Raw genomic sequence first — 27,268 nt, 5'->3', positions numbered from 1 at the left:
TTTGTGAGAGTGGAAAGTTTTGAATTTTTTTGCACACAAGAAATTGTGGGTTCCAGATCATGGAGTCTTGTTTGCTTTCAAGGATGAACCTTTTTGTCTCCTGTGATTAGGCGAACAAGAAAATTCTCGCCTTTGTTGATATCACAATAGATTCTCCAGACACATCCCCATACATGATGCCTTATATTCCTCTGACAATTGTCGAGGCATATAATCTAGAGAGCACACCTTTCCAAAGCCAAGGAAACTGCAAAAAATTTATTTCTTAAGCAGTGGACTGTCTCAAGTTATGCACTAAATCTGTCTCGCTTGATGGTCTGCCCTCCCAGTTGGTATTCAATGTCACCACGGCCCACTTTAAATTCATTGTACCAAAAACCCATCTGCTTCTTTAACATTAGCTTTTTTTTTGCCATCCACAGCAACCAGTTCACTGTGAATGTCACTATGAGGCGATAGTAGCATCACGTTGTAATGGCAGTCCTTTTGAACGTTATTAACAAGTTTACAAATTTGAAGAAAAAAAATCTGGTATCTATTTTGGCAAAAATAATTAGTGTATATGTGGAGCCTATTTTGTTGTGAATCTGAAATTCTTTCGATTGCAACATGTGTACATACAACACACAAAAGTCAAGGTTTAACTCAATTATAACAAATGACAGAGGAAATGGTTTAACTGTCACATTAAACAAGTTAATTATTAAAGTGTAATCTGGCTGTACCTCAGTTAATGACAGTTTGGCAATGTATTATGGTGGTACAGCTGGATCCACTGCTAACAATAATTAGAAACATTTAAATAAGTTAAAAAAAAAAAAAAAAAAAGATAAATGTTGGATAAGTTTGTAACAAAATTATGTTTCTGCTGCATACTTGCAATGGCTAAATGCAATTCTTATTCAAATTCCTATCAACAATTTTTTTGCAAACTCTTGTTTCTGTGTAATGTTGAACATTACAGCATTGTAAATCTGCAGCATGTGCTATGCTTTCACTTAGCACATGAATAAAAAGTGTCAATTAGTAAGGTAGTTTAAATAGAGTATTTTTTAGAGAAAATTAATGTGAATATTTAATTTTCAGTCCATCATTATACATATGGGATACTAAGGTAAATAATGTAAAGTCAACAGCTTCTATATACAAGTAGATTTGTAAAGATACTTCATACACAAACTTTGTTTGCTTACAGTTGAGTAAGGATTTAAAAGCAGATTAAAAAAAAAAAATGCAATTCCACCTTCATTAAGGGATTCAAACTGTACAGATTGTTATCAGCTATGCCAGGGGTTCTCAACCTTTTCCCGTGGCGTACCACTATATTTAATTCAAGATATTAGATGTACCAGTAAGGCAGTGGCCCAAGTACCACCAGTGGTACGCATACCACAGGTTGAGAATCCCTGAGCTATGCTATATATAAGCATTGTAAACCAATATTTAAATATATAATATTAAATGAAAGTTATAGTGGCTAAGTAATGAGAGATAGAGCTTCACATTAAAGAACCACCTCTGGCATCTATACAAAATTATCACTTGTGCATATTTAATGAGTTGTGTTTGATTCAAGTATTCTCATTTGGTGGTGAGGAGATACCAAATGGACCTGAACGTTGTGAATAAAAAAAATCAGTCTTTTTCCTTTGCTTATCATTGAAGTTATTTTGCTATATTTCCTGTTATCTTTTAGATAAGCTGTGGAAATATATAAAACACAGAAGGAAATATTTACATTTCTGAATTATATACAATTGCATATGATAACTTGTTCTCTGTAGAAATTAATCATGCACTTCATGAAAAACAATTTCCTTTTACTGAAAGTGTATTATGCTATCAAAGTAAACTATCCATAGAAATATCTTTAACAGACCAATTCAATTAACCAGGTAATGGATCAAAGAATTTCCGATTGCTTGTATAAACTACTGTTTATGCAAGTATAATCATGTGATCATGCTTGCATAATTTTACAAACTCAAAGCATTTTGTCTTAATTTCTCGATGCTTTTTTATGAAACATAATTTAGAACATTTACCCAGTGAGTAAACTGCCGCTGATTTAATGATAATTTGGTGTAACAAGTTACCATAGTTCAGTGTTTCCAAAAATCATATATTTTCATATATCCCTGGTGGTACAGGTACCACCAGGGATATATGAAATGTCTTTAGAGATAAGAGGCATCGAATTATATTTAATTTTATTTTTGTTGTATCATCTGAGATTAGTATAGGCCTATTCTATAATTAATTTTACAGTAGATAAAAAGTCTAAAGGAAATTTTACAAAAATATGACCCTTGGCATATATCAAATGACTACTGTTAGGACTGTCCTCAATTATTTTGCCACCTGTGAGTATACATCTATAGATGTTTAATTATCTTTGTGTCACAAGTTGGAACAGATGTATAGGTTTCCTGCACTTGTAAATCTTTGTCTCTCTCAAAAAAAAAAAAAAAAAAAACCTTGATTTGGAGCCCATTCTATGGATAAAAATAACAAATACAGAACTAGATTTCACTGAACTAACTTCTTCCCAACAGATACATTTTCATTCATCTCATTAAACTTTTTAGTGAAAATTTAATATTTCATAAATTAAAATGTTTCACATGTTAATAATTTATTATAATGCAAATATTAAAAATACTTTTATAATTGTGTTTGAATGAAAGAGTGATAACTAATTCCAAATTACCTTTGGCTGGGGAGGGGAGGTATGCTGGTATTACTAAAAATCATAAAAGGGGTACTGAAAGTTTGGAAAACACTGCTGGAAATGAATAAAAGTGTAGCAACTAAAACATATAGCTTGTCTTTTATAGACACAAAAACTGAAATTAAGCTTTATAAAGTGTAATTTTTTTTTTTTTTTAAATATTCGTTTTTTTGAACTGCAGATGTAATATGCAACTCAGAATGTAGAAATTAAAATTCAAAAATTTAGAGGCCATATTACTACTTTATTCCAAAAGCAGGAAATGCATGGATGGTATAAATCTGAATAGCAATGAAGACATAACTGTCATATATATACAACAGCAACGGTCAATATTTACAAATAATGCCACTTTTAAGAGACAGTAATTTTGTTTTTGCAAAACTAAGCAGCTTTACTTTTGCAAGGTACATCATTGGAACATCATTTTTTCAGAGAAACAAAAAATATGCCATTATACAATTTAAACAATTCTATTATAACACCAGCTTTTTATATACATGTTCAAGAAATTATCCATGGATAATAAAAAACTATATATATATATATATATAAACTGCAACAGTAAATAGCAAGTGATGAATCATTCAGTTTGGTAATTTTGCATACAAGAGCGATTCACATGTTGTTAGCATCTTTTTTGTTACATATAGTAAAAAAAGAAAATATTTAATTTGTAAAACTATAATCAGCAATATACAGATGCAATACTCACAATTTATGTACCCACTAAAGCAGTATGTAGCCCCCCCCCCATCCTCAAACAATAAAAAATAAAATTTATTTGAATTTAAATAAGTGAATTAAAAAAAATAACTATTAATTTTTTAAATATTCATAACCCTCCCTCTACTGCTTGCTCCCTTTGAAAAAATGAAGCAAAATGGATAATTTGAAATTTGATAATTTGAAATACAGATTTTTTTTTTAACACCCCTAAGAGCTATTGAACACCTCTGGTATATCTGTGAGAAACACTGTTTCACCCAAAAAATTTTTTTAAAAAAATTGATTTTTTTTTTTTGCAACAAAGGCTAACTAAATAAAATTAGCCTAAAAAGTGGGATATTCTGTAATGCATGCATGCTTTGTAATTCAATATTTAATAACCACAAGGTGTTCTGTAATCAGCCTGAAAAACAGTTTTGAATTTTGTTTTTCAAAATTGAACTCATTCTTTTTACTAAACAAATACATTTTTTAAAAAAACGTTTCTTCCTTTGGAAAGAATTCTCTCCTTAACTGCCAATTAATGAATCTTACAAACTTTCTTTCTGTTTTTTCCACTACTTATAGATGTAAGGATCCAGTAAGTTCTGCATAAATGACTTTTCCTCCAATACCACTATCAAACTCTTGTTTGTATTCCACTGACCAGGTGTAAAAAAATTAACACTGTTTGCTGAAAAATGGATCCATATTTTGCTCATAAAGATATATATGCATATATATATATATACACACACACATACCAATAACTCCACAATTTATAAAGCATAAGTTCTCATATGCCAGTTGCATTCCTGCACAGCTGGTACTTATTCCATTGCAGGAGGATCCTGGATCTCTTATATAAATAAAAGTAGATGGAAAAATTCTTTCTTTTGTACTATATAAAATTTAAGTACACACACACACACACTTGCATTCACACATACAATAAATAATTATTTGAATTTAGAGATATAGTAAGAACAGTTTTTCAAGCAAATTACAGTTCCTCATGATTATCAAAATCGAAAATGGTTCATTATTTTTCAAACCTCTAATATTACCTTTCATTTCAAAATTTCAATCATTGGGAATATATTTCGATAATTTTGTGACAAAAACTGAATTTGGGTACATGGTAAATGCATTACAATTAATGAAATTTTAATCACGTGAGAAATTTTCTAAATTAACAATGCACTAAAAACAATCATATTATTAGGGAACTACATTTAGATGATAAAAATATCTATATAGTAACAAATTACTTTTTAAAACTAATTTATTTATTACTGTTAAAAAAAACTCATTATTAAGTATTTATTTGAGCATTATATTTTCTGATAATTATCACTTTGTTCATACTTTTTTTCCTAATACTTAAAATTTTTCATTTTCTACAGACATACCAAGAACCTAACAGAATACACAGAAATCATACATTTTAGATGAAGGACCCCCCCCCCCACACACACACCCAAGGGGGAAGGGGAAAGTATCGGAATCACACAAATGCTTAGAAAGTAAGCGGTAAAAATGTTCAAAGTGAGCAGTTCATTTCCTCAACTTTACTAATTCGTGGAAATGGTTTTGTCAAAATCTTTACAAAGTGTAATATGTTTTAAATGCTAAGACATTCAGTAATATTGGTATCAATAACAATCATAAAAATGCATTTTCCAATAATCAACTTTAATAACCCAGCTTTTCAAAATTATTCCAAAATTAAATTTTTGAAACACTTTTTGATTTAAACTTTCATTTTGGAATAATTTGAAAAATGTCTGTTAAGGTTGGATATCAAATTTTTATTGCAGTTGTATTATTAAGATTATTGATACCAATATTAGGAAAAAAAAAGCTTATTAAGTAAGTTATGCAAAATGCAGATCAATAAAACACAGCAGGAAGAGCAAAGAAAAATCTTTTATCTGCTTTGATTTTTATATTTATTCCCACAAAGTATATGGCTGAGGAACTATGCACTGACTTTTTAGTTCTGAAATAGCAAATGATAATAAAATTTACTATTCAACCGAACCCTCTTTATATATAAAAAAAAAAAAACACAGAAGACCAGCCTGATTAAAATAAATTAACAGCAACAATAACTGAACATCCAACTACCATTTAGAGTTGCAGTTTGGAAAGATGATACAATTGGCATAACAGATTTTCAGTGAGATTGTGTGCACATATACACAAAGAAACCATTTTCTTCAATTCATTCAAAGAAAATTATATACAAGATCAAAATATGAAATATTTCACATAACAAATATTTTTATCTATATATACAAAATATATCAGAACTGTTATAAAATACCCAAATTAAAATTTCAGTTGAAAATGTACCATAAGGATATTTAATACTGATAGCTATAAATAATTTACACAGAATGATTAAACAATATTACAGATCTCCATCAACAAAATTCTGACAAAACAAAAATTACTAGTTTTAACATTATAAAGTTGAAGTGTTTATTTACATTTTAATGAGGTCCCAATTATGATGCAAAGTTTTAACTTTTAGTGTCTCTAATAATATTTAAATGAGGTGAACACAATGTATGAGTATTAAAAACATGGCCTATTGTATATATAAAAATCATCATCAAAGAAGTATTTTTTTTCAACCAACTTAATTATTATGAAGAATTTTCACCAGTAGAAAAAATATTTTGCATGATGCTGACAAAATTCTTCCCCCCCCCCTCTCGATTTTAACCAATTTCTAAGTTCTATATACATCATCATTTACACTGTATTCTATGGAATCTCCTGTTCCCAGTTTCTTCCTCTTCTTCTTTTCCATAACATACATATGAAGGAAATGTGTTAATAAAATGCACATTTCAATAATTTTGGTGATTACAAATAAGATTCTTCTCTCTCTCACATCATTTCTGAAATGCTTCTGGAGGAATACTTCCTTTTTCCTAAAATAAAATCATACTAGTTTAATTATTTGGATATTTTTATACAGAAGTCAAACTTCTGATCTCATGTTAATAAATTTCAAAAACAGTAAATTCTTATTAAATAGCAACATGAAACATTCAAGCTAAAATTAGCAATAGCTTATTTGAATTAAAACTTGGAAGAAATTTCGCCTAAACTTATTTATTTAATAATAATATATTAATAATCATTCGGGGTGCTTAAGGGTCAAAGCTGTATAACTGAGAGGAGACCTCCACATAGCCTTTAAAGGAATGCGGAGAACCGACCAGGGCTTCTGACCTAATGTCCAATCCTCACCTTCTCGTGGTGCACCCTGTTGGGTATCTACTTTGATACTGAACGAACGAGGATGGGCTGGCAATTTGGGATTTAGCCGACCAAATTGTATTCTTATTGGTTAAACCAAAATATAAAATGATGGTACAACATTAGGAATTAGATAAGTACCAGATCGACATAATAGGGGTGACTGAAACAAAAAAGACCAAAACTGGTGAGATCTTTCTGAGCAATAAATACAAAATGTTATATTCAGGCAATAACAATCAAGGAAAAGAAGGAGTAGCCATAGTATTCAACACAAAATACGAGGCTAATCTTCTTGAATGGCAGTCAGTCTCAAGTAGAGTAATGTGGGCAAATATGAGAATGGGGAACTGGACAATGAGACTTATTTGTGCCTATGGTCCCACAGAAGGTTCTACTAAGGTAGAAGTGGAGGAATTTTTTGAGGCTTTAGAAAAAGCAACTGACACAATGAAAAAGGAAAAGTTGGTCCTTGTTGGGGATCTAAATAGTAGAGTAGGAAATGATTGTGAGACATACAAAAATATTTTGGGAAAATTTGGAGAAAAGAGCCAAGCTAATAATAATGGCAAATATCTGTTGGATTTCTGCTCAGGACATGGACTGGTTATTACTAACACCATGTTCCAACATAAAAATGTGCACAAATTCACATGGAGAGAAGAGGCTAGGAATAAGAAAAGTCTCATTGACTATGTTATTGTTGATAGTGATGTTTTCTCCCTGGTGCAGGACACCAGAGTGTACAGAGGATTTGAAATTGGAAGTGATCACTATTTAGTCTTGAGCAGGATAAAATTGAATTTCATATCGAAAAGAATAACATGTAAGAAAGTTTTAAAGCGAATAAAAGTTGAGCAGCTCTCAGATGTAAACTGTAGACTAAAATACAGAAATATTATTGAAAAGAAAATGAGAGTTTGAGAACAGGAATCAAACCTTGGAGATTCAGTGGCAAACTCTGAAGGAAACATTGATTGATTCTGCCAGAGAGGCATGTGGTGAGGTTGTGTGCAAAGATAAAAAAATCAGAACTCCCTGGTGGACACAGGAAGTTAAAGAGGCAGTGAAGGAAAAGAAGAAAGCATATCAAAAGTTCCTGGCAAATAAGTCAGCTTTTACTCTTACAGAATACAGAGACAAATGTAAGAAAGCTAAACAGTGTGTAAAACTAGCTAAACAAAAGTCATGGGAGGACTTTGGCAAGAATATAGAAAATAAATATCAAGAAGGTGGCAAAATATTCTGGAGGTTGTTGAAGAAGCTTAGGAATGGAGGAAAGAGTGCTGTAAAAGGAATTAGAGATGATAAAGGTGAAATGAAAACAGGAGAAAAAGATATCCTTGAAGTATGGAGTAATTACTTTAAAAAACTGCTAAATGAAACAAGCAGTGATGACAGCACAGTGATAAAAAACACTGACCAGGCATGCAGTCAGGAATACATATCCATACTTGAAGTAGAAAAAGACATCAAAGGCTTGAAATGTGGAAAGGCAGCAGGAGTAGATGATATTCGACCAGAAATGCTGAAGTATGGTGGTATAAGAGTCTTACAGTGGCTGCACTGCATAGTTCAGAAAGCCTGGACAGAGGGACGAATTCCCGATGATTGGAGTAGAGCTCTCATAGTACCCATATATAAAAAGGGAAATAAAACTGAATGTGAGAATTACAGAGGTATTTCCCTACTGAGTGTTCCTGGCAAGATCTATGCAAGTATACTTGAGAAACGGTTGAGAAGAATTGTGGAAGAAAAGCTTGGTGAAGAACAAGCTGGATTCAGGCCAAATAGAGGCTGTCAGGATCAGATCTTCACTTTACGACAAATAGTCGAGAAAGCATGGGAATATAACAAAGATCTGTATTTAAGTTTTGTCGATTTGGAAAAGGCATATGACAAGGTGCCAAGAGAGAAGCTATTCAATACGCTGCAGTTATATGGTGTCAATGGGGCATTATATCAAGCAATACTTAGTCTTTATTTGAGTTGTGAGTCAGCAGTTAGAATTGAAGGAAGTACAGGAAGATGGTTTAATGTTAAATCTGGTGTGAGACAAGGATGTACATTATCCCCTCTGTTATTCAGTATCTATATGGATCACATTATGAAGGAAAGTGGTATTAAACCTGATATCAAAATTGGAGATGTTAATGTCAACTCTTTGCTTTATGCGGATGATGTTATACTTCTAAATAAATCCACTACAAGTCTGCAAGATTCTCTGACTAAATTGAATAGCTGTTGTAATAGATATGGTATGAAGGTCAGCAATAAAAAGACAAAGACAATGAAAATAGGCAGAATCATTGAAAATGTCAACTGTGTTGTGAATGGAGAACCTGTGGAACAAGTAAAACATTTCAGCTACTTAGGCACAATTTTTACTGAAGATGGTAAACTAAATATAGAAATAGACAACAGAATCAGCAAAGCTGGTATCGTGGGAAGTCAATTGAATAAATTCATATGGAATAAGAAAGAAATTAGTCGGAACACTAAATTAGCTGTATACAAGACTGTGTTCAAACCAATTTTAACTTATGGATCTGAGAGCTGGTGCAGAAGTAAAACACTTGACCAAAGACTAGAGACCGCAGATATGAGAGTCCTGAGAAAGATTAGAGGCGTGAACAGATGGCATCAATGGCAATATCATATTAAAAATGAGGATATTAGGAAAGAACTTGACATTGTCAGCATCCAGGAATGCGTTAGCAGAGCTAATCTCAGGTGGTGTGGTCACTTAAATAGAATGGGAGAGGAAAGATTAGCAAAACAAGTGTTCTCTGCCAGGTTGGCAGGAAAACGACCCAGAGGAAGACCAAGATATAGGTGGATTGATACGGTACAAAGTGCCTTAGACGATAGAAATATAAGATCTGATAATGTTGGAGTCTTGACAAGTAACAGACTGATTTGGAGGAAAATTGTAGATAGGAAGTTAGTAATGATGTAATTTTTTCATGTAGTACTGTCATATCCTGTACACCCCTTGAGGGTACATGGCAGGAATTTGATGATGATGATGATAATAATCATTCTGGCATATGCCAGAATACCGGTTTTTATTTTAATGTTGGGCCCATATATGAGAGGTTGGCTGATCAACTTCTAGTACTTTGGTACCGTATACGGGTAGTGGGTTGGGAAAGGAGAAACTTATTGACATTCGATTTAAAAGGCTGTATATAGTATTCCTTGGGAAATACATCAGGGAGAAGACTGTTCCACAATACAGCAGTAGCATGAATGAAGGAGGGGAAAAAAAAAAACTTGTTCTGTGGGTTTCAAGGTGTACTGTGAAAGAATGTTGGGTAGCAGCTGTATGTGTTCCAATGGGCTTAGTACAGAGTGGGGAATTATTGATGCTGTTTCAGATGAACATTTTCCATGAAATTTTTATAGAATATACAAATTTCAGAGACTAAACGTCTATGTGAAAGCAAGGGGAGTGAGCTGGTAAGAGATGGGTCATTTATCAGTCTAATTGCTCTCCTCTGTATTCAGTCAAGCATTTTGATAGAGCTTTTAGGAGCCCCACTCCAAATGCGAGAACAGTATTCAATAGCTGGGTGATAACTAGTTACTATTAGTTTTATTATTATTATTTTTTGTAACTTCGAGTATGAAGGATGATGAGTTATTAATTTTATGTCAAAAACTAGTTAATAATGAAATTAACTGCCGGCAATTATAATTTTCAGAAACATTAATTTCATTTACATTTATATCCTGTTTGTTCTCTCTCAGAAAAAGAACTGTTTATTTTTTTCAAAGAGAACAATCAAGGGAGCATATCCCATATTTAGAGACAAATATAGGACAGGTCTTTACAGGCTTAGTACTATTTTAGAAGGTAAATGATACAGGAAACAAAGATGATAATGTCACAAAGTTATTGATATGATATTTATGTCAAGAAAAATTTACCACTCATTCAAGACATATTAGAGTTGACTTTAATTCCAAATACAGATGCTTTCATTCATTCCTTGTATTGTTTTCTTCTTTTTTTTTAAAATAAAATGCAAACAAAACAAAAAGTAAAATTTTATTAGCATCACAAACCTTGTATTTATCATGCCCACATCTATGAAAATTACCTGAGTAGAGCAAACAAAGACCAAAGAGCACTGCTTCCATAACATCTTATTAATATACAGGGTGTTCGGGATAAATTTGACAGTTTCGTAAGGAAAAAGAAAATCTTCTTTGTATCTATTAAATTTAATGAATTGACAAAAAAACATTACAGGCAGAGTTAATTACAATACTATCAACAAGATTTACTCAAAATAACCACCATTAGCATCGATCACAGCTTCAATTCTGCTTCGGAACCTCGAACAAGCTGATGCTACAGTCTCCCTGGGAAGGGCCGCAAAAACTGTTTTAATTTTATCCATTAACTGGGCTTTTGTATTACTGGAAGTGCGATTGGTGTCTTTTTCAACTGCGCCCCATACAAAATAATCCACGGGGTTAAGGTCTGGGGAGTTTGGAGGCCAAACATTTGGACTGGTGAAGTCGTAGAAATTTTCAGACAACCATTTTTGACTTTTCCCAGAGGTGTGGCAAGGGGCCCGAATCCTGCTGCCATACATACGGCCTACCATTGACTACCCTTGTTATCCCGGGCTTGACTACAGTTAGCAACTCCACGAACAAAGCCCGAATTCCAATGCCAGGGTTCTTCAACACCTGTTCCTGCAGATTTGCGAGGAATTCTGCTGTACGAACGCAATCAGATCGTCTGCTAGGGATCTTTCTTCTTGCTACATCCTCGTAGTCACCATTGCAAGTCTCTAGTTCATGCCTGATTGTTTTTACTGTATTCAGGGAGCATTGGGCAGCAGTCGTAATATCCTTATTTTGATGGCGGGCACGAATCATCATGATACAAGTTATTCTCTTCCATGATTCAGGTGGGTTCCAGCTATCCATCCTTTCTGACATCTTGTATATGAATGAAGAAGGGTCCAAACTTTTAAATGAAGAGAAGTGTGTGTTAATACATGTAACTTACGGAAAAATATAATTAATTATAAATATGTCAAATTTATCCCGAACACCCTGTATATATAATTAACATTTAGGAGTTTAAAATTTGTCACTGTTGTAACCCATAATCAAAGTTTATTTCTATGTAAAACACTGAATTTAACTCATAACAACTAAATCCAAATGATTTTATGCATTGTAATGTTTGTGATATAAAATAAAAGTTGGTACAAAATATTAAAAAAGCATTAAAGCTCAATATAGTAAATTTAGAGGATGCAAAGAAATAGAAGGGAGCTTCGTATGTAATGAATTTTTCTTAATTCAGAGCACTGATCCTAAAACTTTGGCTGGAACTTCAATGCACTTTGTTATGGTGGCATTCTCCCCATCATCCAACCTGCTCAACCCAATATGTATTTAGTATGAAGAACTGTACTACTGAGAAATTTCAAGACATCCATTCAGTGTAAAAACAATGAGGAAGGATATGTATGATGAATATCAAATATAAAAAATTTTCCAAGATATATAAAGTAAATGTAATTTAAACATCTATACAAATCTACTGTGCAATAATGGACTTTGTGCATTAAAACTTGAATAATAATAAATCACACAAAATACCAGAAGAAACTCAAGCAAGTGCTAAATATTTAAAAACCTTATGCAATTCAGAGAGCCACTGAAGCCTGGAATCACAGCTATAAGACAAGGTATTGTATCACATTTGTTCTCTGACAGGAGCAATCCCATAAATGTTTCCATGACACACAGCTGCAAACCATGAAATTTTATACAACTGCAACTGTATCCAGGTGAAATGGCTGTGAGAAGGGAACTGATAGAGTTTAAAAGAGGCCTTGTGATAGGATGCAATGTTGCAGGCCTATCTGTTCAGCTAATTGTTGACAAATTGAGCCATCCCAGGTCAACAATCAGTGATACCATACCGAGATGGAAGCACAAGGAGTCAACTGCAAGTGCTATCTGCAGCAGACGACACACCACACTCACCGAACATGACTGCAGAGTCATGTTCGGTGAGTGTGGGTATCAACCGGAACATAAACTGGCAAAAAAGCATTCAGAACTGAGGCTCACAAACATGGGTTCCATGGTAGGACTGCAACATGCAAGTCCCACATTACCTTAATGCATGCATCATCATCTTCAGGTGTAAAGAGCATGTACAGTGAAATGATGGACAGGTGTAGGTGTGGCAGATACTTGGTGAATGTCTCTTACCAGAGTGCATAATCTCAGTGTGATGGATGTTTCTGTTTTACCTGGTTTGGCCTCAGACTGTTTGTGGTGCTATGAACAATGAACTCAGAGAAATATCTGAACATTCTGGATAATGCAATGCTTCCTACTTTGTGGTATGTCAACAGAAGTAACCATTGTCTCTTTCAGCAAGACAATACACGGTGTCATAAGGTTGCTGCTGCTGTAACTGTGAGGTTTGTGAAAATGAATGTCACCATGCTTGACTAGCTTCCAAAAAGCCCTGGTCTCAACCCTACCTGTGGGATGAACTGGAGCATCGGGTGAGTTCGAGGGACATCTTCCCCACTACAGCTGAGGACCTTATTACATGCCTAGAAGAATGGTATAAAATTCCCACTGATTGCCATCATATGCTGTGTCAGATTGCCGCAGCCATCACAGTGAAAGGAGGTCTTACAAAGGTGGGTGCCATGGCTGTTTGTTCCTCATGCTATGGTATCTGTTGACTTCTTTCCAAGCAGTGTATTACCATTAGCTAAGTACACAGACACTTGACCTGGCACAACGGAAACCCATGGAGTAACAAGTTACATTACACATTTCTCCAGTGTGATTGATGTCTGGATAAGGAAGATGCCTGAAGATAAATTTTTTTTTTTTTTTTGCTTGAGTATATGTGCCATATTACTGAAATCTAGAGATGACAATGTAAAAATGCAGCCTTAATTCATGCTATGGTGTGGCTGGAAATACATGTGAAGCAATTAAGGCCAAGGGCAGTTTTTCAATTAAATGCAACTGGCACAGCTATCTGCTTCTTTTGTAGTATCAAAAACCTGAGGGATGTGTGTGTGCGTGTGTGTGTGCACGCGTGGGGGGGGGGGGACCATGTGAAAATTGAGTAAAAATTTAAAAAAAAAATCAACAAAAATAAAATAAAAAATCCTTAGCCCATCCATGGTAGTAATGTACTTGGGTTTACATAAAACCTTTCATGGGTGGCAACTATGAAAAAATTTCGAACTGCAAATACCATGTTTTTGTGGTATGGAGGCACTTCTTGCAGTGGATTACTGCATGGAATTATGAATACCAGGTCTTTCTATTACTGATGTACTGGATAACCCCATGATCTACACTAGCAATTTTATGGTACCAGTCCTTATGCCTTCCACCAGTGAAGCTCGACATGACAAAGCAATGATTGTAAAACATATGCTAAAACAAAACAGTCTAACACTGCAGTGGCCAATGACTCCTGCCCTGATACAGCTCTCTACTTTTTCTGACACTTTCACAAATTGGAGCATGATACTACCAACAGAATTGGGAGTCTTGTGATGCACACAAGCAGTTATTACTGTCAAAGGCAGGATAATGCATTATTAATTTCCATCAAGAAAGGTAATTTTTATATTAATCTGCATGTGTCTTGTGCCTATTGGCAGGATAGGTTCACTGGGATGTTGAAAAACACACTGATGAGTAGGGATAAGGAATTTCCTCTTGATAAAATGTTGATATAACATCTAGATTAATGTGTCCAAGTATGGATCAGGTTTTAGTAGCATTAGAAATTAGTGTAATGGATTCAGAGGCAGGTAATAAATCTGGGAGAAATGCAAAATAGGACTGGGCAGGAGAACATATGCAACTGACAGTCATACACTTTGAAGATAGACTTAACCCTATAAGGGCACTAATTAGGTTTCCAAGAAGCCAAGTTGATTCCTGCTACTTCATCCAGAATTTTTTTCCTGTTCTGAAATTAAAGAGACTGGTGGTATTTCTGTCTAAAAAAATATGCTACAAAGGACTTTCAAAAGTATTGAATATGGCCTGAAAAATTACTTCCAGTTTTATAACTAGAGGGATATTTTGAGTTAGAGAAATTCTTTATAAGACACATACCATCATAGCTTTCTGATTTAAAAAAAAAAAAAAGCTTAAAACACTATTTTCTAATACATTAATCAACTTAAAAATATCAAATACATGTTTACCTGCAATACTTACATTTAATTTATTGAAGACCTCTGCTGCCCTTTGATAATCCCATGAATTTTCTTCTAGACACCTGATAAACATACAATTCATTAAGCATGCTTAACAGACAACACAAAGCTAATTTTTTAATACCATGTATAATAAAAATATACATTCTCTCGTCCCCCACTTGCTTTTAGATAGAAAATGCAATCAAGACAAAGTAATCACTCTTTGACAGATGCCAATTAAAGATGAATGCAGAGATAGGGAAATGTAATGTGTGTTACAGTTTATGTCATAATGTCAATATTACTTCCATTTCATGGCTAGCCTAAAACAATACTGTTATTGTTTTGTCACAGAAAAATGTCTCTTATCATGCAGCAAGTTCAGTTTAAGTAGTAGACAATTTTTATCACATAGTGGAAGGCTACCATCTTTCTTACTGGAGGCTTGAAGTAGCCTGAAAAAGTTCCATGTTTGGTTTCTAGATTAACAAAATCTATACAGAGTATTAATCTATTTACAGTCTGTGGGTATCTTTATATATATATATATATATATATATATATAGAATAGAACTGCTTATAAATTGCCTTCTAATGATCCTACCCAATTACAATTCAGAAAGCTAAATGACATTTTAAAGATGGTCAAAGCCAAATAACTGGGAGAAGACTTCCACATTGCCTTTCAGGAATGCGGAGAACCGACTGGGGCTTCTGACCTAACGTCCAATCCTCATCTTCATGTGGTACACCCTGTTAGTAAGTATCTACTGCATACTGAACAAACGAGGATGGACTGGCAATTTATAACTTAGCTGACCAAATAGTATTTTCTATTGCTTAAACCACAAATGCATATGATAGCAGCATGATGAGATTTCATGCTAGCTGGGGCATTGCCCAGTCAAACAAGGTCCCTGCTGTTTTTGTCAGGGAACAAGGGCAAACAGTGAAGTCAGCTAATAGAAGAATAAACCCAACACCAGAAGAACTGAAAATAAGAACCATCAATATAAGGAGTATTAATGGAAAGGAATCAAACTTGCAGAAGAATTGGAAAAGTACCATGTGGACATAATTGGCATTACAGAGACAAAGAAGATAAAAATAGATGAGATATTAATAAATAATAAGTATAGGATGTTATTTTCAGGCAATAATGATCAAGGAAAGGAAGGAGTGACAATAGCATTCAACACTAAACATGCAGATAAACTTCTGGATTGAAAAGCAGTTTCAAGTACAGTTCTGTGGACAAACTTCTAAAGAGAAATGAATAATGAAACTTATTTGTGCCTATGGTCCCACAGAATGTTCTTCTAAGGAAGAAGTGGAAGAATTTTTTTGAGTCATTAGAACAGGCAGCTGACATAAAGAAAATTGAAAAAGTGGTCCTTGTTGGAGACTTGAACAGCAGAGCCTCACTAGCCATATAGGAACATTTTGGGAATTTTGAGAAAAGGGCAAATCTAATAATGGTAAGTATTTACTGGAGTTTTGTTCAGGACATGGACTAGGCATTACTAACACCACATATCAACATAAAGATGTGCACAAGTTCACATGGAGGGAAGACAAGAAATAAGAAAAGCCTCATTGACTACATCATTTGATAGTGATATCATAAGGCTGGTTCAGGATACAAGAATGTACAGGGGATTCGAAATTGGAAGTGACCATTACTTAGTACTAAGCAGGATAAAAATGGATATCATGTTGAAAAGAACAGTATGTAAGAAAGTTTTAAAAAGAATTAAAGATGAGTATCTTTTACAGGTAAATTGTAGACTCAACTATGCAAACATTATTGAAAAAAATTTGCAGAGTTTGAAAACATGAACCAAACCTCGGTGTCTCATCGGCAAACTCTAAAGAAGACATTTAATGCAAGACCTCCAACTGGAATTCCTTCGCAAAAAATTGTTACTTTTATCTATGCACCAAATACTTAATGGAGTTAATACTGTCAGTCATACAAGATGACTGATATTAATTTCAATAAGTGTTATTAACTATTACGTTCAGATTTTCCAAAATCATTACTCTACCATTACATAATGCTCCCAAACAACTGATGAAAAACTTTCTCCATACAATATTCTGGAGAACATGATTACTTAACTATCTAGATAGTTAATAATCCCAGACATATAGAAATGTTTTGGAATAATTTGGAGAAATGAGAAGATAATAATGGTAAGTAATAACTGCTGGACTTCTGTTCAGGATATAGACTAGTCATTATTAATGACTAGTCCATGATCCTAAGAAAAGATGAGCAAATTCACATGGAGAAAAAAACAAGAAAAAAAAAAATTACTGGCTATGTCATTGCTGGTAGTGATATCTTCATGCTGGTTGATACAAAAGTATAGAAGAAATTTGAAATAGGAAGTGATCATCATTTAGTTTGACAGGATAAAAATAAATATCATATTAAAAAAAAAAAAAAAAATATGTAAGTAGTTTTAAAAAGAATCAAACTCAAGCAGTTCTTAGAGGTGAACTGAAGATTCAAATATACAACATAATTGATTCAAACAGGTAAGCATATAGTGAGGTTATTTACAAAAATAGAAAAATTCAAACGCCAATGAACTCAAAAGTTAGAGGGAGCCAGGAAAACATTTGTTGTAGACATTACTATGAATTTGGTATCTTATCAGAAAATATAAAATTTATTAGTCATATATATTTCTTCCTTGTTACAAAAAATTCAAGGAGAGAATAACACATCACTTAGAAACAGAATGTGTTTACTTGCTTATGCCAGCTTATAATGTTGTTAACCAACCTTTTATGTCCTCATAACAAGGAAGAAATAGATATCAGTTAATAAATTCAACATTTTTTTTCACCTGCTAAACTGTTATGCAATTCATAATAATGCAATAAGCATTTGTGCTACTTTGGGTTGGTAGCATAACAGAAATGATTTTATACATTCTGTATAAGAGAATAAATTTTAAATTCTAACAGGGAAAAAAAAAATTATTTAGAGAGACATGCAAAGTAAAATGTAAATCACAATCTGAATACATAAACACCAAGACAAGAAAATTGTTATTTTAGGATCATGGGAAAATAACTAAGGCCACAAAGTGATTTTATTCAATAACTGTGTATATTCTTTAGTCAGTGTGTCTATTATGGAATGCAGACCCAAATTACCAGATACACCGTGCTACTTTCAGAACTGACTAACTTGCGCACAGAAAGCACTTATCAATTCCTTACATTACAAGAAAGAAAAAAAAAAAAAAAACAGCTATATGTTGATAACATCAAATGAAAATTATTGCCTTGCAGAAGTCCAACCCTAAGTCTGAGGCATTTGCCCACATGCAAGGTGGAAGTGGCAAGTAGGGGTTTGCTTTGTAGGGTGAAGCGCCAATACGGTAGCATGAAATTTATTATTTTTTTTTAAGAGTTGGATGGTTACATCAAACCCAGAAAACCTTTTAGTATCTTATCAAAGTTTTCTTTTGTCGAATCCTGCTACCACTTTTTTTTTTTTTTTTCACTTGGATAGTTATATCAAACTCTGAAAATTGCTGGCTAACAGGGCTCTGGTACACCCAATACCATGAAGAACGTCTGTTCTGATCACAAACTTACTACCACGTCTGGGGTAGCCGATGTGTTGAGAACTGCAGTCTGGGATCTTGATGAGAAATATGCCACGAGGACTCTCGACATACTTCAGCTAAACATCAACGGCACTCAAAAAAAGATGGAAGAACTTAAGAACATTTTATACAAAAATAACATCCACATTGCATGCTTAGAAGAAATGAAACTAAATCAGAATCTGAAGCTTCAAATCAAAGGCTATTCAACATTAAGGAAAGACAGACTGGATTGTTCTGGCGGAGGTCCAGCTATACTCCTACAGACCAAATATATTAAATATAAAGAAATCATAATCAACTACAAACAGCGGTATAAATAGTAACACAGATGCTCAAGCAGTCAAGATATTTCTACCAAAACACATTACAATAGTCAATGCATATCACCCAGATAACACAGATATAAATACAGAACTACTTCAACAACTAAGTCAAACAACGTCAGATACAAAGATCCTTTTAGGAAATCTAAATGCCAAAAGCCCAACTTGGGGCTCCCCACAACTAAATCGAAAAGGAGCACAAATAGAAGACATAATTGATGATCTAAACCTTGAGATTATAAAAAACAAGCAAAATACACAACTTTCAAAAACAACAGGCACAGAATCAGCATTAGACATCACAGCACTAGATTATGAAACTGCGAGTCTTATTGTTGCACTGAGAATCTCTTTGGGGCAAATGTCCCTGAGGAGTGAGCAATACTTAATGGATGGGCAAATTTGTGATTTGTACAGGGTTCCAAGATAAAATAATGCCTTGAGCAAAAGAGGAATCCTAATTTTTTGGATGCTGAGGAGGCAGTAATTGTGATGTGTTAATGCCAGTACAGTCTTGTCAAGGTAATCCCAAGGGAGATGTTTGAAGATTTAAGTGTTGTCACAGGTAAGGATGGGAGAATTGCATTTTGCAGGCATTGAAATTGCCCAGGTTATCTGAGCTCTATCAAAGAATGGTTTGGAGATGAAAAGTTTAAGTATACGTGTTTTTTTTTTTTTTTTTTTTTTTTTTTGTGTGTGTGTGTGTGCAAGGTTTGTCAAGTGAGAAAGAGAAATGTAATGCACCGTTATCAGCAAAACTGTGTATCGAACTGATGGACAACTGAAACAGGTTGCTCATATACAGAAGAAAGAGGATGGGTGAAAGGACAGAACCTTGTGGGACCCCCAACATTAGTTACATAAAAAAGAGAGAACTGCTCACCATCACACACAATGTGCGTCCACTTGACTTCTGCAACTGGCAACTCAGTTGCAGAAGTCAAGGGAAAGACAGGCAGAATGATGGGAGCTTATGTAATACTTTTGTGCCAGACCCTGTCAAAAGCCTTGGAGATATAAAATTTCTGGGATTTGTCAAACTTCCGTGGCACTTATCCAGAGATAGGTTACATGTGAGAGCAGATCCCCTGTTGAATGGCACTGACGGAATCCATACTGGCAGTCGTTTATTAGTTGAGTAGACTAAGATGAAAAAGATTGGGTGATAGTTTGATGGTAAAGATTTGTCACTTTTTTGGGAACAGGTTGCCCACGGACTAATTTCAATGGTGTAGGGTAGATGCTAATGGAATAAGAAAGCATAAAGAAGCAACACAGAATAGGTGTCAGCATGCAAATTTTCAAGACAACTAGAGGAAATGCTGTCAAGGGCAGGGAACTTTTTAACTATAGAATAACACATATGCCACAGTAAATAACTTTTTTATTGTGTAAATATTTCATCTCATGCATCATAAGACATCATCAGTACAACTAACACAACAATAGGAATTGAATTCAAAAAACAGTATTGCGCATGCCTCTATGTATACAGTCACACGTTTATGGATTAAAAACTATTGGGTTGAAATTAAGTTGATGATGAATGATGGGATTATAAAAACAGTAGAAGGCGAGGAACCAGAGGCTATCCGTGAAAGTTATATAAGAGTGTGGTGAAGAGGAGTGTGAGGAGCAGATTTTTTACATGGAGAATTGTGGGTGAGTGGAATGCATTACTGGAATATGTTCTTAATGCAGTGAGTATTAAGGATTTTAAGATTCATTATGATAAATATGTTGTCAGTTGAATGACTTCCCACAATGAGTCTGCTGACTTCTTGGAGGGTGTAGTAATAATGCATATAATCTTTCTCCAAAAATAATTAAATTTTTTCATTTCTAATCTGAAGCCTTTACCAGTTTGTATCTAGCTGGCTGGGTAGATAGCATCTCCGAATGACAACAAACAGGCTGTAAGTTTCAATCTCACTTCCTGGTACAAAACAACCATCCTGTTTATTAGAGGCTTGAACAATGTTTCCTCTAAGTTGCACATGTGCACAGTGGCTACTAAACACTTGAGCATGAGAATCAGTCTCCCACTCATTGTCAAAGTAGGTATGTATCTATTATGCAAACAATTTATGTACAATTATATTTTAAAATTTTAAAAAGAATAGAAATATGCAACTTCCGTTTGTTTTATTTTTTTAAATAATTTTGGGTCCAAAAAAGTGTATAGTATACACTTTTTTGGATCCCCCCCTCAACAACATCCCTGGCTAACTCAACTGCTGTTCAGAAGACATCATAACTTTGAATTTGCTTCTCTAAAGCACTCTAAAAAGGTACCATGCTTAGTCTCTAGAGCAGAATGTCTGAATATCAAAATATCTGAATTATCTAGTCCCTACTCAACCCACAGTGCTAATATATAAAAGGCTTACAAACATATGGATGAAATGTACATTATAAAAAAAAAAAGTATCTATTTCTTGTAACTGAATTTTTAAGGTTCCTTGTATGGTGTAGAGAATAGTGGCAGCATGAAGAGATGATTGTACACTCCTGAACTGCATATCGTGGTCAATGCCTTCTATTAAACTGCCAGAGTATATGGTTTGAAATCCTCTCTTGTCATTTTCTGGATGATTTTGTCACTTTTGTTTTTAGGTACATTTTGAATGGAGCTAATCACAGACATCTCAGAGGAGCTAGCTGCTATAAATGTTTTTAGTAGGGTAAGATCTGTTATATGCATGCCAGCTAGCCATCTATCCATCTAGAACAGGGGTCAGCAACCGACGGCTCGCGTGCGGCCCAAATGTCCATTTTTGGCAGCCCATAAAAGGTTGACCATACATGGCATGTGGCATGTATGTTGAATTATTTAAATAATGCATTTTATAAATTGAATAATAAATAAAAAATAATTTTATATCTATACTTCGTGATATCGCGTGCAACTTGGCGAGTCATCATGAGTAGGGATAACAACACAATGAAACATTAAAGAACGCATTTTCGTTAGAAAATATCCGAAAATTTTATCAATGCTTATCAAAAAAAAATATGAAGGATTAATCAGTTAATCCTTCATATTTTTCATATCGCAAAGATGATAGTCACATTTGGAAGCACATATATTTGCAAATGAGCATTTTCTGCCATGAGTTTTAGAAAAAATAAATTTTCTTCTTGACTGACTGATGAACATTTGTATGCTTCGATTCGAATTTGCACCTCAGGTTATAAAGTGGATCTAGATAATTTGGTTAAGGGAAAAAGCCACATTAAGCAGGGAAACACATATTGTGATGCATAAACTATATTACTACGTTTTGTAATAGATTTCACAGTATGATATGAACACACATGGATAAGAAAATAATTATTTATTAACTTAAAAGCTAATATTTCGCTGGTATTATATCCAGCATCTTCAGAGCACACAACACAGAGTTTGTTACAAATGCAAGACAACCACAATCCGGTGTAACAGTGGGGCTAGTATAAGTAATTGCAGCATGCAACACAAGACTAAAGTCCTAATATGGCGCCATCTAGGTAAAAAAAAAAAAAAAAAAAAAACTTATTTTCTTATCATACCGTGAAATCTATTACAACATGTCTGACGAACACATAAGCCTATCCATGCGCATATTACTGTTTTTACGCGATAATAATTTTTCATCAAGTTTCATTTTCATGCTTCTTTCATATCTCGTACCTTAAATATTTCTGTTTTTTAAGATTGATACTTAAGTATTTTTTTTACTCACTATTTTCTCTTAAACGTTTGCGGCCTGATTATTAAAAATAAAAGTTGAATGTGGCCCACAAGTCTGAAAAGGTTGCCGATCCCTGATCTAGAACATTACTGTCATGTTGCTATTTGCTTTTGCAGTAAACTGCTTCATGTTATATTCAGATGACCACATTATAGTGCCCTTCCAATAAATATTACAAAACTTAATTACATCTAATTGCACGGGTAGACAAGTACACTGAAACATTTTTCATTGTACACAGGTACAATGAAAAATGTACGCAAGTCCTATGAAGTGACCAGTTATAGCATATCATATATAAAATCAGTTTCAACTTACTTGGCAGAAAAGCTTAGATTCATATTAGTGAGTTTTGAAAATTCTATCACCATCAGGGTTTCTTCCGTACTTCTATCCAAAGCAGGAGGAGGAGCAGGACTTGGTGAAGGAGTAGGAGCAGGGGTTTTGAAGACCTGGATAAGAAATTCTAACTGTAATAAACTACATTGCCATTTATCAAACTATAGTACCAATATTAATAAACATTTTGGAAACTTTTTATAATATGCTAAATCAGCACTTACAAGGAAAATAATGATAAATGTTAACTTCATAAGAAAATAGATGCAACAATACTTGCAGCTTTATCAGATGAAATTTCAGAATTTAACACCATTCAAAGAAGTGCAGTAAAAGTAAAATATAAACTGGTATTCAATATTTAATTCCATTAATTGATGTCTCATAGCAGAGGTGCCGTCAATGTGTTTCCATCCAATTGACTGAATGGAAAAACCTACATTGAAAGCCCATTGTAGATGGAAGAAATTTAATTACAACCACCAAGACTGAGTTTGTAGTTCTGTATCTAGACCAGCAAGATTTATTTCTCTTTCTTTCTGCAACTTTTCCTTTTCTCCTTTTACAAGCATAACTAATTTTTAAAGAAATTACAATGTAGACTAATATATCAATTAAAATAAATTTAATTAATAGTTCCAATATTTTGGCAAAGTCAAATTGACATCATCAAGGAATAAAATATAATAAGATATGTGCATGCACAAAGTAACTAATAGTTTTAATGGAACATGTGCTCTAAACATATTCAAGTACGTTTCATGGCTTACACATGTAACAAAAATTATACAGAATTTATTCAAAAACTACAATATATTTAATGCAACATTATGTGGATATCACCAGTGAGATTGATTGTTAACTACATTCAAAAGATGAATCAAAATGAGTCATAAATTATGCATATATTAGCTTGAGTTTCGGTCACAGATGAATTACATATTACACTTTTTTTTTTTTTGTTGCTCCCACCCACAAAAGGTTATCTGCAAACCTATAGTACATTTTGTACTGTGGGTGGGTTAAGGATGTTTTTTCTGCTTCAGTCAATTTTATATATTTTTTTTTATTTGTATTTTTAATTTATTTTTTTTCCACTCCAGAAACCCTACTCTAGAGACCAAATATGGAAATTTTACAAGTTACTTCAGGGTCTCCAATAAGCAAGTTCAATGGAACAACAACTGTAGAGAATTGCATAGATTAAAAAATAATAATAAATTATTAATTAATTAAAAACTAATGAACAATTAATAGTGATCACTTCAATATTGCCATACAATCTTATTGGTTCGGGTTTGGACGATTGAATCTGAACTTGCTAGAGTGAAGAAGTTTTGTCTGGTTCCAAATAACTCTGTGCTTAGTGTCAGTAGTGCAAGAAGCAAGGCCAGACTTGTCAGATTCCAAAAATGTAATACAGTCTTGATGTTCTTCAATTGTAATCAAGGCAGAACAGCCAAGTCTGCCCAAAATAGAAAAGATCACATGAGCAGGGTACTTGATAGACACCTGGTGACAAATTTTTTTCAGCATTATATTTATTGGATTAGGAAGGCATGACAAATAAAGGAGAGTTCAGCTGTGAGGGAGGTTTAGTTGGAACAGAGGTTGGTCTCTCTCTGTTTTTTAGGTTTCTGTAAACTAAGAAAGAAAGAGTATCGTTAGGAAAACATGATTAAGTGTTTAGAGAAAACAGATTGTATTTTCTTTTCTGTAGTGAACTTGATGTTGGCGTGTTGGCTGTTGAAGTGGAGAAGGAATGAGTTTAATGTGTGTCTCAGTCATGTGCGAGATGGAGAATATATCATCACTGTATCTTATTTGTTCTCCAACCAGACTGTTGGCAGGTTCAAACACCACTGCGGATGGACATGGATGATTTTTGATTGTCTTTAAGTGATAGATGAATTTCATTGTTCCAGCTTACAAGAGAAGGAGGAGGAGATGAAGTGGATTGAAAGAAGATCCATGTTTGTTCTCTAGAGCACTTTCCAAGATCACAAAAAAAAAAAAAAAAAAAAAAAGCCTACACACAGTACATGCATTATAGGTTTACTACCTTTTGTGGATGAAAGTCACATTAAAAAAAAAAAAAAAAATAGCAACTGGCCAGGGGAGAATAGCCAATCATCTGCACCCCCCCCCCAAGTAAAGTAACTGGTATGGATAGCAAAATTGAAGCAATTAGAAATGTCAGGGGGGGGGGGGCATGTTTTAAGTTAAGGTGTTAGAAAAGAAGGATGGGGAATAATGATGTCAAAATTAATCATGATATGAATACTGCTTACAACTATATTTTGGAATACAGAACATTCACAAATATCCATGCCATGGTGCAATTCAAATCCACACCTACTGGCTGGAGAGTGGAAATGCTATCAACTCAGCCAACTAAAACAGCAAATGGTAGCGGTTGGAGACAGGGACTAATAACTAGTCAAGTAATGGTGTGCCTATGTACAATTCAAACAGCTGACTTTTCACAGTTTATGCTAATTCTCTAATAAAAACAGAACTGGTCTTTTATAAGCAATGTTCCAGCTGGAATGATATATTTGTGTTTATAAATACAGTTATAAAACATAGTGTCATTTTAAAATGTTAATTTGTTTTATGGGAGTGAAAGACAGTTTTTCATTAAAAAAATCATTACTCGAGTTCAAGTTCACTATCAATATCTGTAACCAAGCAAGTTAGTTCAACAAAGGCTCTGAGGCAAATGTACAGGCATGCCCTGATTTATGGACATTTTTAATTGAAACTTACTGCAAAGTTATGTCACTTGCTTCAGACTTATGGCTCTTTAGCGCCATGATGCTATCACATGAAACGTGTTGCTCTGCGATTATGTGAATATTAAATTGTTTTTTAACTTTTATTCTACTATTTTTGTTGTGATTAAACTTACTATGTTGTTTGTTATTAAACTTACATTTGCTGTCCTAATAGCTGATAAAAGCGAAAAGTCATAAGGCTATTACATTCGATTCAAAGATTAAAATGATTAAACTTGATGAAGGTGTATCACAGTCTGAGATAGGCCAAAGACTAAACATCTCACACGCTACTGTTAATATTGTCATTAAAAAAAAAAAAACTTGCTCTTGCTCAAGTTAAAAGACCAACAACAGATAGCACTGTAGTATATGAACTCATTCAATAAACCAGTTTTCATACTATCACGTTTCTATTTCAGTCATAACCATACTATCTTCAAACTTCAACATAGTGCTTTGACTTTTGGACATTTTCGAATAATGGCACCCATCTAGAAATAAAGGTAATGCAACTCCAGGATATGACTATTATGTGTGCTAATTGTGTTTTCTTCTGTCTGGGCTGGCTTTTGCAGGATGAAAAATACAAAGTTTTTTGGGAGAAGGTCATTGTCATTAACAAATGAGCTACCTAACTCATGGGAACCAATCAGATTATACAGGATATTCCATAAAGAGACTCAACTGATTACAAATATTTATATCTATAGCTACAATACTTTAATGAGTAAACAAACCAAATGCCATCAAGAGCATTATTTCATTTTTGTTGTGATCACTTATGTAAATCTGGTAATTAATGTTCTAGGTGGTAGTTTCCAAATTTCATAGCACTGTACCAGAAGTGACAGTGCATCTTTTATTCAGGATATCTCTTCTGCTTAACAGACTGGTAATTTTAAGACTACCAATCTGTGGGTGACAGAAATGTTGCTTTAGAAAGAAAACTTGATTCTTCTCTCTGTCATGAGGTGTTTCACATATCACTATCAATAAAATAGCATTCATAATCAATATAAGCATTTGTAATATTAGGTCTATTCTGACATAGTGACAACCTTTTCCCCATTCCTAAATCTTCTCATAACATAAGAGTTAGGGAACAGTGTCCTAAACAAAAAGCACCAATCACCAGCAGAACATGAACAACTAATTTGTAAATGCCTTCATGAATGTAACAAGAATATAAAATATGGTAAATCAGATTATATTTTTTGCAAAGACTCATTCATCATCAACAGAAGACCAAAGACTGCCACTAATTAAACAATCCATTTTTAACTATATCCTGAACTGGTTAGGAGAACTACCTGGTAGTTAGAACAATGTCATTTAATAGTCTATCAATTATCATGTAGGCTGTTACAATAAGACAAGCCTATCAAAGGCTGTATCACTTCCAAATAAAACCTTCCACACATATTTCTGTGGATCATTTTATTGCCAAATATCGAAATCCTAAAATATTGCAACAATCAACCAAACCTAATTAATCATATTTAAAGGAATATTTA

General features: G+C 33.7%; 1 protein-coding gene across 1 annotated transcript in view; it reads right to left on the bottom strand.

The window, feature by feature from the left end:
* Positions 1–2,960: 2,960 nt before the first annotated feature.
* Positions 2,961–27,268, bottom strand: part of LOC150102188 (nuclear RNA export factor 1-like) — a 195,317-nt gene continuing 171,009 nt past the window's right edge. Inside the window, exons 23-25 of the mRNA XM_090398890.1 lie at positions 22,954–23,087; positions 14,966–15,026; positions 2,961–6,384 (exon numbers count right to left, since the gene is read on the bottom strand). Of these exons, the coding sequence (XP_090255016.1) occupies positions 6,346–6,384; positions 14,966–15,026; positions 22,954–23,087 (234 nt within the window). The 3' untranslated portion in view covers positions 2,961–6,345. The remainder of the gene's footprint in view (positions 6,385–14,965; positions 15,027–22,953; positions 23,088–27,268) is intronic.

Source organism: Typopeltis vanoorti, chromosome 10, assembly GCF_054136105.1.
Source record: "Typopeltis vanoorti isolate ZY-2024b chromosome 10, IOZ_Tvanoo_1.0, whole genome shotgun sequence".
In the NCBI taxonomy this organism is placed as follows: Eukaryota; Metazoa; Arthropoda; class Arachnida; order Uropygi; family Thelyphonidae; genus Typopeltis; species Typopeltis vanoorti.
This window is presented reverse-complemented; position numbering and strand designations above follow the sequence as displayed.